Here is a 19,756-nt window from a genome sequence, read left to right on the forward strand (position 1 = left end):
GACTTGGTAATGCAAAAACAAAAGTGACGAGACTCTTTTCTGAACATTTAGAAAAAATCATCATTTAACGTTTATTAATCAGATTTATACAAGAACAACCTTACTCCTTGATATTGAAATCCTAAGAAAGATAAGAGTTTAATTCCATTTGGACAGTAATTCATAGCTTGTCTTCACTGTCGAGACACTTATTAGGTAAAATAAATAAACAGGCATTAATGAAAAGGATAAAGTAAAACACAATGGTGAGTATAATCATCGAATAAAAAAGAAAGGAACGAAAAGTCTGAGAGCGATTCCAGTCTACTTTGCGTTAAAATATCTTTCACATGATCGAATCGTTCTTTCGCGCTGAATGCAGCATTTTAACCCTATCTTGGTCCAACTCTTCAAATTTTCAGAGTGGTACAGTTTTTAGTAGATCACCCCTCGAAACAAAGTAACGATCAAGAGTGTTCCAAAATGCACCGAACCAGTCTTCAAACGGCTTTTTCCGGCGTTGGCTTTTTGCACGGCGACGCGGTCTCCGTTTCCGGTTCATCGGCTTTCCGCTTCTTGCGCACCAGGTGCGATATATCACTCGCCGGCTTTTGAATTTTTGGCGTGGAACCTGAATCACTACCGCTTGGACCGGCTCCATTCGAACATCCGCCAGCAACTTTAATTTTAATACGCTCTATCACCAGTTTGCAAGCGTCCTGCTTGAAATCTTTCATGTCGGAGATCTTTTCCCTGATCTCCGGCAGCAGTTCTTTCAGCTCCTGGATCTCTCCCTCGACGGTGTAGAAGGAATCCTCGGTTTTCGGTGGTTCTTTCATCTCTTCCAGCTCTTTGATGCGTGCCTCTAACAGCTCTGTGGCTTTGTTGAATTCGTCTATGCTAGAATCGAACTCGTTGCCCAGGGAATGAGCCAGCGCGAGCTGATAATGGATCTCCGCTATCGCCCTCGGTTCCCGTGGCTCAATCTGTTGCAGAAGCTCCAGACACTTGTGCAGATCGTTCAGAGCACCTTGGAAGTTCCCTCCTTCCATGGCTACTTCCCCTAAAAGCCGATAAGCATCAGCTAGAAGCTTCCAACCGGGCTCCCCTCGCTTCAGTAACACCAGCTTCGCTAACTCCAGGACCTCCCAGGCTACCTACAATTAACACAACCATTCCATTGTTAATTTACCATACCAAATAGCATACAATTAACACGTTGAATGCCATGGGGCTCACCGGTGACCCCCAACCAAATCGAATTACTATAGTTCACTCGGTTAAACCATGATTATTTGAAAACATTTCTACATTATAAATAATGCTAACTAATATGGTGACATTCAGCTAGATGAACCTGCAATAATAACAATGCAATTCAATCAAATGTTTCAATATTATATTTTTTCCATTTCAAGTATTTTGTACCATGAAATCATGCGGCGTTCAACGTGTTAACTAAATTCTGACTAAACTACCAATCGTCTTAATACTAAATAAAACTATACCTGTAAATTATTAACTTCATCTTCTTCATCCTCCTTCCCAATGTCCTCGGAATCATCCTCCGCGTTCTTCTTCACATCACCATTCTGTTCGCTAGAACTGGATGGTCCATTGGCGTGATTCGTCTCTTTACTAGAGCCAGCCGCAGGCTTCTCTTCCTCTTCCTTTTGCTTCTGTTCCGTGGCTTTGCTGTCGTCGGTCTTATTCGAATCCGACTTCTCCGGTTCCTGTTTCTCGCCACTGGCCTCTGCCTTCTCCTCCTTTTTCTCCGATTCTGGCTTAGTTACTTCCTCTGTGTCTGTTTTCTTTGGTTCTTCCGCTTTCGCGGATTCCTCCGGTTTCGATTTCTCTGGCTTGGCCTCCTCTTGCTCTTTTCCCTCGGCAGCACCAGCGTCGTCGTCCTCCTCTTCGTCTTTCTCGTCCACGTTACTCAGCTTCTCGTCCTCGGCCTCCTCTTCATCTTCGTCCTCGTCCTCCTCCGCTTCCTCTGATCCTGGCACCGCGCCACCCAACACTCCGGCTTCCTCTCTGGCCAAACCGAGAAGGGCGCGACCGTAGAGGAGATAAGGCTCGCCCAGCTCGTCCGCGGTGTCCCCGTGCTTTTCGGCCAGCAGCTGGCAGGCTTGCGCCAACGCGGCCACAGCCATGGTGTAATCCCGCACTAACAAGTGCCGTTTCCCGTGGGAGATCGCAGTTGCCGGGTCGGTGAACGCTGCATTCTCGGCGACGTCAGCCATCTGCAACGCGGGAACGTGTTTTCGTTACGCGGACCTCTGTGTTGTCTTGCTCCCCATCGCTATGAGAGCTTGCGGATCGGATTCATTTCAAGTTCACCGTCAAAAAATACCGTAATGTAGATAAGCGGAGAATTCACAGAAGTGACGATACTTAACGTATCAATTGTAAATATTACAACAGTAACAATGATAAAAACTATAGAATGAGTTCCGCTGCCATATACGCAGTATTGGACTCAGTAAAAAAAGTGTCATGTTTATATGGCATTGCTTCGTTAAGGGTTAATTTTAATTAATGCCATTTTTAATTTTATTTCTCTTTAATTTTCAGTGACAGATAATACGAAGTAGCAAGTTTGATAAAATTATATCTGGAAACATACTGAAATTAACTCTTTGAACTCTGTAGGCTTCAATATTGCACCAGTTATAATATTAAATATTTCAATGAATCTTAAAGAAACCACCCTAAAATTATTCGATTTTCCACGCATCCGAATTTTGTACTAAGATGGAAAGTAAAAGATCGAAGAAATGTTATATTTCTCATTTTCGCTAGGAATACTATAAAAATTAGTAGCAGTTACTGATTGATTGTAAAACAACCTGGAGTGCTAAGGGTTAATATACTCGAAACATAAGGCTGTACGTAAATGACGTGATTTGTTTAGAAGACTATTAGGCTAAATTTGGCTTGTACAGGTTGACAGGCGAGGATAATATTATACACCATTGATTCGAAGGAAAGCGATTCACCCTAGTTATATATTCTCCGCTAAACCCACGCCAACGGCATATAATATCGAGGGCGCGCTATATGCCTCTGATCAATTACCCACAACAATGGCCAGCGTTTTAATATCGTGACGCAATTAATACATGAATAGTACATTCCAGTCACGCTTTCCACCCGCATAGAATATAACGCAATACCCGGCAGCATCGGCGAACGAAACGTTAACACTGATTCAATAAAATCCCGGGGCGCACGGAATCCCGAGGGAATTCGGCGGTCATCGAACAGCCGGGTCATTCGTTGCAATCAGTTGTAATCTTCCAACAACGTCGCGCAACGAACATCTGGCCAATGCGTCCGCAGCGAAACAAATGCGTCAGGGTGGCCCGGAGAATGCATCATTGTGTCCTAACTGCAATACGGCTCGCTACGCCGAAACTGATTTAGCAAACTGCTGGAGCTCGTTAGAGGATCTAGCCTCAGGAGATCGGATTACACGGCGAACTCGGGGGACGCTGGTTTCGTATAATCAAATGATTATCCCTGTCAGATTATACCTCGCGATCGCAGGGTGTCAAGGGATGCGGGACAGAATGCGGACACTGCGCAAACAAAAATCGAAAGCTAGTTAACTGCCACTTTTCTCCGAAGCTACAGGGACCAAGTGGGATTAAAGTCTAGCGAGAGTGTTTAGTCTGAGCATAAGTGTCTTCCTAAAGTGTACCTAGCAGCCAACGCGATTAAGAGTACTTCCCGCAGGTTCTAGGATCCTCAGACCTAGGACCTTCGGTGACCCAAAATCTTTCAAACCCAGATCCTCGTTAAGGTCCTCAAGTTCAAATCCTTAGGACCTGAATACCAAACTTCTACGATGAAGACTACGCCAATTTAGTTTCCACCTTACTAAAAAGATGAAATACTATAGGACTTCCTGAAGTGAACTGGGTCAGATGTTTCGAACGCATGGGCCTGTGTATCGCTAAGTTGCGTGAGATTTGGAAAAGTGCGAGAAAGAAACAGCGAGAGCGACGAACGGGATGAAGCATATAAGGGCGGTTGCCAAAATAAAGGCGCCCCGAAAATCGCACGAACATTCTCCGAGTCACTAAGTGAACAGCATGAGTCAGCGAGTCTCATAGTTGCAGCATCGCGACTCCGAATAACCTCTTTCATCATGAAAACCGTCAGTGCTTCAGTTGTTTACTGCACCACGCGAGACTCCCCGAGAACCAATCCCCACAATACGAACTTGCAAGACCTACAGTCGCGATCTATACAGAATCACCGATACCCTTTGCAGAAGTCGAAGTGAAGCGTGGTTGCGCCAGGCCGACCGCAATGGTGCACTGAAGAGGATCCTCGTAGCCTGCAATGCCAGCGATCGCAGCGGTTGGAGGGTTAGGAAGTCGATGGGGTCTGATCATTTCGAAAGAAAGTAGCGGCTACCGGACTGTTCGGGCAAAGGGCAAGCCGAGACGATAACCCGAGACGAGAAGACCGACGCGGCGGAGGGCGGGAACGGGTCGAAAGGGTGGAAGGAACGAGACGGGGTGTGGGAACGGCTGCGAAGGAGCAGGAACGGGTTGTTCCGCAGCATCCGGGTGGGGTGGTAGCCTGTTGGGTGGTACACGTCGGTCGATTTTCGTGCGCTTCGACGCAGAACGGAGATGGCGTGGTGGTCGTGTTTCGCCCCCCTCGTCGTTGCCGGAGAGAGAGTCGCCGAAAACAGAGTCTCCGGGGGGTGTCGATCGGTCAGTGCGTAACTGGCGGCTGTCGGTGCGGTGTGCGGGTTTCTCAGTGGGTTGCCAGCGGTCGCCCTGGGCACCACCTGCACGGATGGAGCCAACCCGTGTACCCAGGGCCCCTGGTCCACGTCTCGTTTTCCTCGTCGGCACGCTGGCTCTGACTTTCGCAGGTAAATCCTGGGGACACACGCAACACGCCTGCTCGTCGCACGCTTCCTAGCCGTTCGCTGCGTTTCTCCGTGTTTTTGTTTTGGCTGTCAACCGGCTTTCCGATCGGCCCGGAGGCAATCTTACGTAACGAACGACGGACGGATGATTTGACTGTCATCCGCGCTTCTCGCCGTGCACGCTGAACCACGCAGGCGGGCCTACATTTCCGTCGCGTTTCGGCTTTCGTACATGTGCGGTCGTTTCTCGATCAGCTGATCGCGACGGATCAGCTTCCCACTTTTCGCACGCTCGAAGAAGTTCGAAAACTTGGAGCAACTGCCGGAGAACCAGCGGTGCATTTTCAAGATGTTTTTCATGGACGTGATTGTACGTGGATGTTGTTCAACCGGTGTTAGGTTTGTAGGCAGCGTTACGCAATGGACGACGATGGACTGGGTTCAGTGTTTCTTTTGGGAACGGTGGAGAGATCGTTTCCGGATCGGTTTGCTCGAGTCGCTTCATAGACGCACTGTTGTTTGCTTCGCGATCAGCTGATCGGGAAAATCTTCCGCGATGTTGTTCTCCGAAGTGTTTTGAAAAAAGAATTGATTTACATTCGATGCGGTTGATAGACGAATCGATCGCGCGTCGGGCGAGGGGACGGTGTCAACGGATACAGATCTTTAACCGCGCGAACCTCCGCGTAACCGTATTAATGGACAATCGATGCGCATTCCGATTGGTATGCTGATTAATTTCCTATTCCAATCATCCACACGGCGAATGATAGCCCGCGATCGATGCCTCGGGGAGCACGTGGACATCGATGCACTTTGTGGAGCAAGTAGCAACATCGTCAATCATTCGCTGATGCTATCTCGTGAACATCCACCACTTCTAGAATCCTCATTCAGTACATACCCTTCTGAACTCAACAAAACTCAATCCTCCTTACATTATCGTTAAACCACAAACTCTATTATTCATCCAAATCAAAACCGCTCTATCAAACACAACGTTCAAAACATTCGAAAACCGTCGAAGTAATATCTAGTTCCAGCGACAAAGGGAACTGGATTCACGCGAAGACCCGATCATTACCGTCAGTAATATCCTGTCTAATCCTAGCCGCGCGAGGATAAGATCTATCCTTGGTACGGTCTTGAATCCAGCAACCTTCGTAGCGCGTTTCCAGCTAATCGAGCCATCTAAACGCAAACAATCCTACACGATCCATAAAAACGTGGAGGACGACAGCGTTTGCTTGCGTCGCGTCGCGCCGCGCCACTTTCGATCGCCTCCCGCGGAGATCTCCATCGTTCTCTTCTAAGTCTTCGCGAGCCGCGCTCGTCGACGCCGCGGAAAGCTCATTAGCGTCGCCTCCGACCCGGGGGTTCAACACGGTCAGCAACCACCGGTTGAACTCGCCGCATCGCGCACTTTTTCACCGGTGGAATATGGTCACTCGAAACGGGCGCGCTCGAGGGCTCTCCCGCGATCGACAGCCATCGCGATAAAACGTCCCGAGGACACGCGGACCGTCTGCCCGTGACGCTCGCGAAACCCACCCTCTGGCAGGAACGCTCCCGGGGGAAACATTAAACGGAGGAATCTCGTTTATCGCGGTCGTTCGCGAACTGCGTTACAGAAGAATCTTTTCTTTTAATCCTACAGTCCGTAAGCTGGCCCGAAACAACACGGGCAACGGAATTAATTCGTCGGAGAAATAACTCGTGGAGGGACGTCCCGGTTCAGTTAATGGCCTAGTAGTATAAACCGGTGCATGGTCAGACGCGCGGCTGGCGAGACGCTCGGGCTTGCCGTTTCATTTCTCCCCAGTGATTAGATCCTGTTGGCAATGCTAACGAGCGGTTTGCGTCATTCCCCAGTAGATAGAAAAGAGTTCTCTTTTTATTGGCAAAGTAGTGGAACTTCGATTATCCGTTTCAAGAGTCTAGAGACGTGGAGAGGGGAATGATTCGAAGCACATTATTCGTATGTCTCGAAGTGAGGAAGTAGAATTAGTTTGTAGGCGATCGAGTATGATCGTAAGAATGATTCGTTGATGGCAGTCAGTGGATCCGTCACTTCATCTGACATAGTATTAATAAATTCTTTGCACTCTCAGTCACCGCTTGATTTGATTTGCAAAATTATAAAGTCTTATATGTAATATTGAACTTCGTATGATGCATCAATATGTGAAATATTGAAACAAAATAACTTTCGTTCTTAATTTATATATGTATCTCATCGGAGAATGTTGAATATTTTTAGTGAGAAACTTTCGAGTGCAAAGGGTTAAAGTTCAGTATTTAATATTTAATATTAAACTTCCTAGAAAGCGTCGCTACGTGAAACATTGAAAGATAGTTCCATCCCCTAACGTATCTACAAATTACCGTGGAATTAGTTTCGAAAAATTGTCCACGTCTCATCGGAAAATGTCGGTCATTCCCAGAGGGAAGCTTCCGAGTCAAAGGGTAAACGAGGCGCCACAGCAGTTTCATCTACCCTCTGAAAAATGAGAGCACCGAATTCACCCTCCCACGCGTCTCGAATCCTACGCAAACGAATCCCAAGCGAATCATGTTAGTCGCGCGAAAAGGAGCATAAACGTCGCGAGATCCGAGACAACGCGCGGAATCCTCGAATCGCAGTGTTTCCACGGATTTCTCGAAGACATACGAAGACAGTTCGGTCATGGGATAATTTCGGCGAGCTCCTTCGAGTTTCCGCGGGCAAGATCTGCCGGCGAGAGTGTCCGGCCCTCGAACAATCCGTGAAAAGGAGGCTGGCCCGAGGACTCTATAACTCCTCCGACACCGTTCCATTATCCGTGCATATCGCCGGAGGGTCGATCGAGTCTCCCGCGGACTTTTAAAATAACGAGGACACTTGGACACAAAGGGGCTGACGAGATCGACGAGCCGCGAGATATAGACGCGCCACGTAATAACGCCAGTTTTCCCAAGGAGGATCGGTCCGTTTCTGTTCCAGCGACTGGCCTGATGTGCGGAGCAATCATGTCGGACCATTGGGAGGAGGTCAGCTGGGATAAGACGACTCTGACCCTAGCGAACGTGACTCTCACGTGGTACTTGGACGGGCAGGTGGCGATGGTGGACCAGACGCACAGGAACCATCATCCTGGAAGACGACCGACCTTCCTCGTCCCCATGTACGGCGGGATTTGGATCATGTGCGTGTCCCTAACGGGTGAGTGGCTCGACGAAGGTCTACGCAGGACCGTTTTTAACACTTTGACTGCTGTCACCCGAATTTCGGTGATTGCTTCTTAAAGAAAGTTAAATATTCAGTTTCTTGGCGATGTGTTCAACCGAATTTCGTTGGATTTACAAGATATAAGAAAGATAAATCGTTGTGGAGTGTTGACTTAGCTTCTGCTTTGTTAAGAAAACTGTTTCAACCTCATAGGAGCTTCGACGAGTGTTTACTTGGCAGTCAACGTGTTAAATTGCATTGCCCTAGAAACGCCGACTTTCTGCCGCTTGTATTACACGATGTCGTCGGGTAATCCGATGGGTAATCCGGTTTCTTTGGAATTGAATCTTTTTATCTCCGACGTTATATGTCACTCTTATCGCGAGGATCTCTTATATTAGCCTCGGGGCAACGTCGTCTCTCTCGGTTATGTTTTATGAGTTTCTTATCTTCGTTGTATGTCGTTCTAACGTACCGATGATGAGTAGTTCGGTATTCTCATTGAAATTAGATGTTTCCCGGACTTTCTGCATTTCGCGGGGATAAGAGAAAGGTTGAGAGTGTTTCGCGTTGTTAGAGCGGAAGATAGTCATCGATAGTATTCACGGGAAATTGATATCTCGTGCGAGCTTTCAATGATATTTCTTTCCCGCAATCGCACTGGCATGCACGTAGGTATATATCGACGCGACGACGAATACCGTTCTATATGCGGGTACCACCTTGACTCTGACCAAGGTATCGATCAGTCGATTACGATCTGAAACACCGCGCTGTCTGCCGTCGGCATGCCGTGACCGTGAACATCTCGGATGGTTCCTTCGCGGGAAGTTCGTGCCAATCACTTTCGCCTTTCGTGGGACGGTTTAAAGAGGAACCCACGGGAATTACCGGTTACTTATCCGATCGAAACTTTCTTCCCGTTTCTCGGTCGCAACAATCGCCGGTTAATAATGCGCGTTACAGCAGAAGCTATCGAGAAAACGAAATAGAAGCAAATCGTGTTTCACCGGTGAAACGTCTGGTAAAATTATATTTGCAATTTTTTTCTGGTATTATTCATGTTACTATTTGTATTAATTTGGTGAAATAGATTCACAGTGGAATTTTAAGGTTACCGTTGATAAAATACAATTTAGAATGAAAAGTGTAAGAGAGGAATTTTCTTGTTACGAATTCATCGCCGTGGAACACGTCGAATAAAGAAAACGAGTCTAAATTCATACGATTTGATCTCGCTGCCGGATGTTCACGGATACCGCTCAAGCTTCGTCGCACGGAAGATCGCGCAGCAACGCGCGTTTCGCGTTTTCTCCGTCAAGGAACAGTTTTAATGACGAACACGCCGCTGCTTGTTACCCGCCGCGTTAATTTCCAGCTGTTAATTGCACGAATATGTCCTTTCCGCGGGAATTAACAAAATGCTGGAGGACAGGCGCGTTTATGAATGCCGAACGCGAAAGGGACGGGGCGTTATTCACACTTAATTACGGCGAACGCCGTTAATCAACGCACCCCGTCACCCGTTTCTTTCATTACCTTAAAATACGAGGGCCGCCGCGGTGGTCACCGATGACCGGAGCTTCCAGATTGCTTGAAAGCAATTGCAATGGAAATTATTTAGTCGCATAAGTAACTTGATAATAACTTCAGAACTGTGGTGACAAATCATTAATTATTCATTCTAATACTGTTTGCCTTTCTCACGAGAGAATAAGTAATATACAAAACGCTAGAAATTCTGGTGTTAACACTAAAATTACCGAGCAGTTAGACTTTTTAAAATTCTATAGAAACTCCAAGAATTTATCTACTGAGACTTTAGTTGATTTACGATTCAGCTAAATCAATTTCTTTAATAATTTCTCAGAGAAACATCTAAAGAAATTAAGACTTTCTCAGAAATACATCTAGAGAAGCTAATAATTCCTCGGAGAAACATTTAGGGAAATTAAGAACTTCTCAGAGAAACATTTAGAGAAACTAATAATTTCTCAGAGAAACATCTAGAGAAACTAATAATATCTCAGACAAACATCTAGAGAAATTAAGAACTTCTCAGAGAAACATCCGTTATCTTTTTAATAATTGCAAGAAGAAGCTAGGAATGAGTCATTTTAATCTGTCTAGCAGTTTTAGTGTTAAAACACGAGAATCACCGGGTTTCATGTTTAACGCGCGAAGACACGAGCCGCGTTTCCGACGCTTCGACGGTTGTTTCTCGCGGCCGCCCGCCACGCATCCGCGTTTCCCGGCTCGCGAGAGCGGCACCGGCTGCCGCGATCTCGGGAAATCCACGGGAAACACCGGAAAATTGCGCCTTTCCTCGTCGTTCCCGCAAAGCAAGCGGCGGGAAAGGAAGCAGGTCGCGGAAAAATACGAGAAAGGGTGTGTCTTCGACGAAAATACCGTCCGTCCGGAGAAATATAGCCTGCGTGTCACACGCAGGCTATAAGACGTTTAGCTAATTAACTTAGTTACAACGGAATATTCTTTTACGATGTCGAGCCGATATATACGATCGAAGATAAAATATTTTCATAGTTCCCAAGGGAAGATTAACCCGTTCACTGCCAGGCAAATTTAGAGCACTTTGTCCTGGTCACTAAGATTTTATTTTAAGCAAATCACATAGATTTTCATAAGATATAATAATATCCAGTTGCAGATATAGTACTAAAATGAACATTGAATAATTGAAGATTATCTGCGACCCCCAACGAAATGGAATTACTATAGTCCAATTAAATGATTATTTGACATTTCTACATTATAAACAATGCTACCTAATGACATTCAGCTAGATCAACGCGCAGTAGCAACACTGTAATTCGATCAAACGATTGAACATCGTATTCTTCCATTTTACGTATTTGCTTTATAAAATCGTGCGGCAGTCAACGTGTTAAATTGTTAACGACGGAACAATTGATGAATCTCAATCCGTTCTACAAATAGAATCAAAGCGGAGCTTGTCGAAACGTTATCGATTGAATTGATCAAGTTCCTATACATACTGAATTTTGGAAAATTCAGGATGAATACACACTTGTCGCGCGATCGACGAATGAAGTCGGCCGTGGAAAGAATGAATAATTAGACGTTCCGTCTCCCAGCGATCCAGCCAGCATAATCGATAACCGGATTATCAATTTGTAGCCGCGCGCGTCGGTAACGAGCGGCTCGATTAGTTTCGCGTTCGAGGAATATCGGTTCGTTAACGTCGGCGAAGTGTTCTCGTTAACCGCGATATTCCGGTCGACGAGTCGTCTCCTCGCGAGTAGCGACGTCGGAAACTCGAATCGTCGCGAACAACGGAACCGTCCCCCCGTACCGTTAATCGAGAAAACTCCGAAAGTTGAACCTCGCTGCCCACGAAAGAACGCGCCTCTGCACGCGTGGGCGGTGCAATCACGCTTCGATTGTACCGTGTTCCTTTGATTTCTTCACTTCACCGAGGACCAGAGACAAACCTGGCGACCACCGTCTCGAACTTCCGTTTCCGTTCGCATTCAGTCCCGTTTCCGAACGAATTTCGCCGTGGATTACCAAGTCGGAAGATCGTAAAACTTCTTTATTCCACCTCGTGAAAAAACACTAAGAAAGAATCCCGTAGAACGCGAGGGTAGAATCAATGTTCCTACCATTTCAAAGGATTTCTACGGTTGTCCGAGCCTTCCTGGACATTAATGGACCTGTTCTAGTGAAACGTTTCGGAAAACGTGATCTACGATCTTCGGAAAACTCAAGAAGAACAGAAGACTCGGGTAGAAGGAATTTTCGTAGCGTAGGAGAATGTTATTCGACGATGAAATCTGTGGAACGTAGGTTTGCTAAGATTCTTGTATATATTAGCGACATTTAACTTTATTTTCTAGAGTGAAAGATTGTAAATAAATGATTTAATCGTTCAGACGACGAGAGATCGGTATGTGGATGCTTTGTTTTCTAAAGATTTAGAGTTAGATATATAATTTTGCTAGCTGTGACGTAAGCTTTGAATACTTGATAACGCTTGATCCGCGAGGGGTTAAAGTTTGCGGTGTTCGTAAGTGTCGGAGAGGTGTTCGTGGGTGCAGAGGAAAGTTATACCCATTGCGCCGAAGCTTTCAGGGTTCACGCAACTCGCGTCAATTTATAGAATGGCTGTTTATCCTGACCTTCGGAAACGTTTGAGGAGCCAGTCACGCGCGCGTACACGAATCGTTTGTTCATTTCCCTCGTTTTTCGGAAACTTCCGTCTGATGGCACCCGGTCACGCCAAGCACGAGATATTGCCGTGTACAGGCACCGACTGTAGGCACACGTGTGGCCCGAGGCTGCTCGACCTTTCCATGAAAATCAGCCAATAGTTCTAAACACATAAATCCCGAAGCAATTTTCTGACGACAGACCGGTTCCCCCTGCGAGCTTATAATTTACATCTCAATCGTGTTCCACCGCGCCGTCGTGTAACTGTAAACGAGTTCCAGGATTAATATAGTCATCGGACGGCGCGCGATGCACCGTGTAAAAAGGAAATATTAATCTGCAACTTTAGAAAGCCGGCGGGTGCTCGATCTCCCGTTGAAGAGATCCTAATTTCCCGGTTATTTCGCTCGAATTCGATTAAACCAATTCGCGGGGATCGTCCCGTGTAACGTCGATCTATCGGGATGATAATTGATACTCTAATTGCCGGATAAATCGAAATGAACTATCTTAAACGCCTTTTATAATAATTAGAAATATAAAACAGTACATTAACAACTTATTAAAGACATCCATTTCATAACGAATATTCTGAAATACAAGTCGATGAATAGGAGATCTTGCAATTTCTATTCGGAAACACAAGTCAGCCGATTTAATTGCTCGTTAGTTCCAACGTTAAACGTTAATGAGTTCGGAAACTGATCGTTTCGACCAACGGGTCGGCAACAAATTCATTGAGTCCTCGGGAACCACTTTACAGATGCTTCGCCGCTTCGAGAAGCATCAAAATGGAAGAATCGTTCGATCGTTCGCGAGTAAACCGCGACTCGATGCGCGTCGATCGATCGCTGGGTTTGACAACCGTTAACGACTGGTCCATCTTTAATTATCGCAAGCAGCGGAGCGCGTTATTCGAGCCGGTAACGAGCGCGGGTTTCGAGGAGAATAACCTAGACCCAGTGAACTTGGGTCGCGATCTATTTCTGCGTCGGGATTTATTATTGTTCGATCCCCGAAGTTTCCGCGGCCTCGGAGAGTTGCGGCCCCCGAGCGCGCCTCTTCCTGACATTTCACGGAAATCCGCGTTTCAAGTTTACGTCCCACTACTACAAATGTACCGATTATCCGATATCGGATCTCACGGCCGAGGAATTACGCGATCACCGAGTTAATCCGCCCGATCGTCGCCAACCGATCGGTCAGATGTGAAACACAGGGGAGAAAAATTAAGAGGGACATCACCGAGAGACGTCCTAAATATAGACAAACTTCTTTCATTGATAATTTGATAGATAATTGTCGGGAATTTTTTTGTTGATAATTATTAAGTGAAAATTTCTGATTTTTCTCTGGGTGTATACTTGTAACTTTCTACTTTATATTTTTTCTAAGACGAAGTGTTACTAAATGGCGCAGTTGCTCGCCAACATTTTAAGTCAAATGCATCGGTGTCGATCACGCGTGGCAATTCCTATAGAGAAATTTAGAAACAATAGAATTCTCAAGGAAACAGACCGATCGAAATTTCCACGCGCGTCTAGGTCGCAATATTCTTGTCCCCTCCGGAGTTCCAGTTTCGACATGGAATTTCAATTAGAATATTCGTTTGAAACAAACCAACGAACCATTCATAATTTCACCGAATCATTTCTCGGATAATTACGAACCTCCCCCCGCCTCACTCCCACCAGTTTCTTTTTTTTTCATTCGAACGCGAAACGGGCGGAACGGGCCGACGGGAAAAAATTCAACAGGAATTTCTCATTTTCGATTGCGATAACGCGGTCGGATTTTACGGCAGACCGAACGCTCGTAATTCTTCTTTCATCATGGAGAAATATTCTACGGAGATCGTTTAATTAAGAGTCAGACAAGAACGTCGGGAAACGGGAGGGAGTATCGTGGGATTTCTGCTTCGCGGCAGAAGGCGGCGCGCGGGAACGCGACGAGGCTACCCACCGTTTCTTTCTCACTTCTGGTCGTTTCAGAGGACGAAATACGACTACTGGGTCAGGTAGGTTTCCCGCAAGAGAGGTGCATTAACTACTTGACGCCCGACGAAGCTCACGAGGAGATCCGTGCCGCCTGGCAAAACCGTGAGTATGATCGACATCCTCCTTCTTCTCACTCATGCACCATCGATTTCGCGCCGGGTTTTCACGTCAGTGATACAGAGTGAAATCCTGCGCGATGATTTCTGATGAATCGTTCTTCTATGCACGAGATTCCATGTCGTCTCAGCGGATATCTTTCGTTTCGACACTCAACACGTTTGAGGTCGAGTAGAAAGGTTTAATAACGTTGATAAATAAATAGTAGATGCGAGAATCGTGATACTAATTAGTTATTGCTTCCATTTATCTTTGCTATATGATAGGTGAACACTATTATGGCAGTCAACGTGTTAACCCTTTGCACTCGAGGGCGATTCTATCATTTGATTCGATAAAAGAAAATTATAACGTATAATATTGATTATTTATAATGAATCACTATTTAAAATACAGAAATAAAATAATTCTGTTTCTTAATTTAAGCGTGAATTCTTAAGTTTCAAACATGGTACAAGTCTCGTCGCAAAATGTTGAACAGTTCCGTTGAAAAGCTTTCGAGTGCGAAGGGTTAAGACTCTCCAATCATTCGTGGATGGTTTTATTCACGATGGGTCTCGTTTGCTTGCAGGGATGCAGAATTTGAGTATCTCCTGTTCCCTAGTTTGCCTGATTATCCTGGGCACCGCGGTTCTCATTGGATTTTTTGGATTGTGCAGGCATCAAATATCCGCGGTACTCGTCACGGGCGTGATGTACCTTCTGGCGGGTGAGTCGAACGGGGATCGATCGGGGAGATAAAAAACGATCGGCACGATACCCCGGATAATTGCGTTAACCGAAGTTCGCCAGCGTGTTGCGGTTACGGCCGGCAAGCTCGGCGACCGCAAGGATTTCTAAGCGCTCGCGAAGTCGACCGCGAAATAAGCGGTTTGTCCCAGCGAGCGAGCCTGAATACTGTTATGATGTCGCGACTCGATGAACCCGACGGAAATTCTCTCAGCCGAACGGATCCGTGGAAAAATGTCCGAATGTTTATGTTTCCGCGGACAAGGTCCGGATCAATATAGCCGCGAGTGTCCGATTTACATTTCCCTGTTGAATATTCCATCCAATCGTAACTCGACGCGAACTCGTTTCAGATTCAATTGGAATGAGTCAATAGGATTTCGATAACTTCTTACAAACGGGGAACGGTGTTTCCTTAACGGCTCTTCGCGCTCGCGGTTCCCACTGGCCGCGTCGCAAAAGGCAAACACTTCTCTTATCGCTGATAAAACGTTGCCCAAGGTTTCTCTTCGCGTTCGAATCCTCTGGCGTTAATGCTACGATTACAGAGGATTTTCGAGGACACGAAGGGCCAAACTTTGGAAGCTCGTACTGTCTACGATAAAGACTGTCCCACCTTGAAATTATACAAATCCATGAGTGTTAAAAAAAAATTAGCCTTTCTACTTGAAAAATGATATTTATATTACATGAACGGAATGATTGAGATTAGCTCCCAAGGATTGACTCGTTCCTAGGACCTCCTTTGACGAACGCGTCTAACAGGGAGCAATTGTTGCAGCCACGTTCGCACTGTTCACCCTGACGATAATTCATTTCAAGAGGGCCCAGGACCGCGGTGGGAGAATACTGGATGGGCCGGAGGATGGAGTGATCGGTGGACCGGCTCCGCGCAATCTCCTGAAGGCGAGACGTTTCAGCAGCTCGTGGAGCATGGACTTCGGATGGGGCGGGGTCACGCTCTGCACCCTTGCCTCGGTGGCGTGGATATTGCTCAGCAAGATAATGCGTTTCAGCCCCATCGCAGCTATGATAGCGTAGCAGTGGGAGGCCTTCGAGGTCTAAAGGTCGTTTCCAAGAGTAACGATAGTGTGTTTCGATGTCGACGACCCTCTCGATGCGCTTTAACCGCGGAAGAGGACGCGAGAAACGTTTTCACGGACGGGAAATGGGTCACCGACTGTTTGTTCTAGATTTAACGCGGATCAGCCGGGCGATCACGGGGGAAATTTTTCTGATTGCCGGCAGGTGATCGATCACGCTCGGAGACTGCGGAAAAAAAACGGGGACCTGACGAAAGGGGCTGAATAATCGTAGTTAATTATAGCAGGTGAACGGTGAAAGTTTAGGCGTAACCCTCTGGGAACTGTGTCTCCGGTGCTCCAGGAAAGTAGCGTGAAAATAGGGTCAGGCATTGAAACAAATTTTGAGAGTATTTTTTCAGAATCGAAATCACTACTGAAACCGACCACCTCGAAGGCGTGAGAGCACGCGTATCCGCGCACACCGGCAGGTGATGCGCGTTAAGTATTTTATTTGTCGACCTTTACCGAACACCTACCTGGGGAGGCTCGTGTAAGGCACGGCAAGTAACGAGTACAATTTTTGTCCATCACTCTGAATGCAATGTTTTGTACGATTTACCAAGTAATACATAGTCTCCGACACGGGAAACATAAACGGTTGAGTAAAGAGCCATACGAGGAGGAGGATCGCTTGAGGAGGATTCCGTGTAGACAGATTTTTCGGGTACTAGATTCTCGCAATTTTGAGTCGGTCGTGTAGCTACAGTTTTCTTTTCTTTTTGTCTACTGTTGCGTTTTCAAGCTCGACTCCGATGATCGTCCTTCCATATGGATCTTTACTACAAAAGTAAAATTATATACAGATGCATGATTACGAGACAGTGAGTAGGAGAAAAAAAAAAGCTTTGTGGACTGAAGAAGCGTTATGTTAAGATACCTAGAACAGTGCAGAACAGTGTACGTTTACCTCAGTTTTGGTTTGCACTTGGATTAGTCAATTAATGTGAAACCGTATAGTCTGTCTATTTAGACACACGTTTTTACCAATCTCCCGCGACATATTTTTTTATAAAGTTGCAACAGATATCTTGTTAAGTTCCCACAAGAACACACTGGTTTGAGCATCGAGCTATTTTCACACAGTTTATAGAAGCCGATGGGATATTTGTTGAAATTTTGCTTGAGAAGTTTCAATACAGAGCATAATACGATATAGTTGCCTATAGTGTAATTCGATCGCCTTATAATTAGAGAGATAAGCATGTTTGTAACACGCATAGTATAGCGTTAAACTTGTTCGAGCCAATATAAGCAACGATAAGCGTGTCTGCAAGAAAAATTTAGCTTTTGCTACGACTTGTTACAGCAAAAAAAAGAGGACTTATGCCAACAAAAAAATATATCATGTACGAAGGATTGTGAATTGCAATTCGTCCATTAAGATTTAAGGAGAACAGAGATGCTCCCGTTGGGAGTGTCCACTATGCCCAGAGCACGAGTTTTGTTGGTTCAATAGGACAGCAAAAAACAAGAAAAAAAAGTATGTATGCACTCTCAAAACTTTGCTCTGGGTGTTTATTTAAACGAAACGCATTTTTCTGATAATATTTTCTTGTCATATTTTTTACCTGACCCTTGTTATTTGTTATATCAGAATTAATGTATCATAAATGCAATATAAAGAATAAGCTACATATAAATAACACTGATACCCTTGACTTTTCACTTCTCCTGTATGCAATCGTACAAACATTATAATGTAGGATGACTGGATGCTTTAATTTATCTTGTTTGCAAAACTACTATATCTGAAAGCAAGCTTTTTACAGAACAATCACTTATGCAAAAACCTTGAAAATTGCTGCAACAGAATGGTAGCATATATAGCACGGATTTATCGTTTTGTTTCAAGAATAACCCGAGTCCCGAGTTATATTGCTAATGTTTTGGTCATTCTACAAAAATAGTTCTTGACATACAAAATGGCTCGGTCTTCGATCTGATTCACGTTTATACAGAATTCCCCTCGCATTCTAAATATACTGAACCGTGAAAATAAAATGGTGAAACGAAACGGACTTTATCGTGAATAATTTAATGAAACCCCGACAGAACTCGACAATTGAGGTTATAGAATGTAGTATAATTCTTTATCAATTGGAGGTTATGTTTGTTAAACAGATTTCACAAAAATATGGATCCTCGGTGGGGAAGTACACGCACACAACGATTCCTGCGATACGACGAACACTTGAACACGTGACCAGTCGTTCTAAGTGTGTATGTAACGCGGGACACGCTATACACTGTGTTCAATAACATTCTATACACATGCATGTACTAACACGTCACGTCTCCTCATGGATTCAAACAGATTATATTTTTTGTAGTGGTAAACAACAAAGGTAGTACAAGTGTGAACCGATCGGAATTCGAGAATGTACGTACAAAAATAAACCACGCGTTACGGCCACTATTGTCCGTTAAAACCATTCGAACAGAAAGTAATTTTATTTTCTGAACCTGTTAACGTGTATGGTTCCTTAACGTCGTTACTCCAACTAATACCGTTCACTGCACGATGTTACAGTTAAAGAGAACAATGCTGTACAAGATATCTCAAGATAATGCATGTTCTTACCTTGAATTTGTTGGATTTACTGGGGGTTTGACGCTTTCTTAACGATAGACACACTTTCACTGTTTCCTTAGAGTTTCGTACAGGTAATCTCGTTCCACACGATGTTTGATTTAATAGTTAGAACGTAAAATTTATATATAAAGAGCGAGGAAGATCGAATGGAACGACCGTTATGCCAAACAACGGTTTATTACCGGCACGCGTACACTTGTGCGAGCGTCAAGCACACAGAAACGAGGCGGACGCATCGATGTGAACGAAACATTTCGTGCGCATGCGCCCTCGTTTTGCCGCCATTTCTCGCCTTAAGGCGGGATAGGTTTGTCTTCGAAATATAACCATTTAAACTAAATCATTTATTATAGCAATGTATATACCCAAACTTCATTTAAAATTGAATTGTTTGTCAATACGTTCAACGATGAGTTTTTAACAATTGAAGTCTTGCGTGTCAATGTTTCTGTTTTCAATAGACCCTAAGCATTCTGATGCACTAGTATTAGTTCGATATATCGAACTAGTTCAGTAGAATATGAAATGTAGTATAAATAAATTTCGCGTATTTTGAAACATACTATTATTATATTAGAAGCAATAGAGTGTGCATGGTATAAGTACAGAGACGCCAAAAAATAATTATAAAATAGTATGTTTGACAGTTTGGTAAATCGATATATTTCGATATTCGCAATCTGCGCACTGAAATCTTTTTGAATTTATGCGCAGCTTCCCACAGTTCGTTGGAAATCGCATTGTGTCCAATTTGATCTATAGTGTCCTGATTCTTTTAAGAAATTTGATGGCTTATCGATTGAAAGTGAGTAATAATCCATTACATATCAATTATTAAGTATTTCGGGAATCGATGGAACAAAAATCAACAATGAACATTAGAAATATTCGATAACATCTTGCATACAAGAGAATGCATATCACAGCCTGTTGCTTGTTGCGTCCTGTAACGTATTTAAAGCTAAA

At 44.8% G+C, this 19,756-nt stretch overlaps 2 protein-coding genes across 3 annotated transcripts; one reads left to right on the top strand and one right to left on the bottom strand.

Moving 5' to 3' along the window:
- Positions 1-32: 32 nt before the first annotated feature.
- Positions 33-19,029, bottom strand: Nasp (Nuclear autoantigenic sperm protein). Its single transcript, XM_031976840.2, has 3 exons — positions 18,779-19,029; positions 1,488-2,222; positions 33-1,136 (listed from the first exon to the last, which is right to left on the bottom strand). The coding sequence occupies exons 2-3, from the start codon at positions 2,220-2,222 to the stop codon at positions 480-482; spliced, it is 1,392 nt and encodes a 463-aa protein (XP_031832700.1). The 5' UTR covers positions 18,779-19,029; the 3' UTR covers positions 33-479.
- LOC116427012 (uncharacterized) lies at positions 4,685-17,855 on the top strand. 2 transcript variants are annotated; one of them, XM_031976841.2, is made up of 5 exons: positions 4,685-4,873; positions 7,854-8,072; positions 14,261-14,368; positions 14,955-15,092; positions 15,894-17,855. In XM_031976841.2, the coding sequence occupies exons 1-5, from the start codon at positions 4,795-4,797 to the stop codon at positions 16,151-16,153; spliced, it is 804 nt and encodes a 267-aa protein (XP_031832701.1). In that variant the 5' UTR covers positions 4,685-4,794; the 3' UTR covers positions 16,154-17,855. The 2 variants fall into 2 exon arrangements, with proteins under 2 accessions (XP_031832701.1, XP_031832702.1); XM_031976842.2 differs by lacking the exon at positions 4,685-4,873 and having other exon boundaries at positions 7,915-8,055.
- Positions 19,030-19,756: the final 727 nt, after the last annotated feature.

This window comes from Nomia melanderi, chromosome 14, assembly GCF_051020985.1.
Source record: "Nomia melanderi isolate GNS246 chromosome 14, iyNomMela1, whole genome shotgun sequence".
Lineage (NCBI taxonomy): Eukaryota > Metazoa > Arthropoda > Insecta > Hymenoptera > Halictidae > Nomia > Nomia melanderi.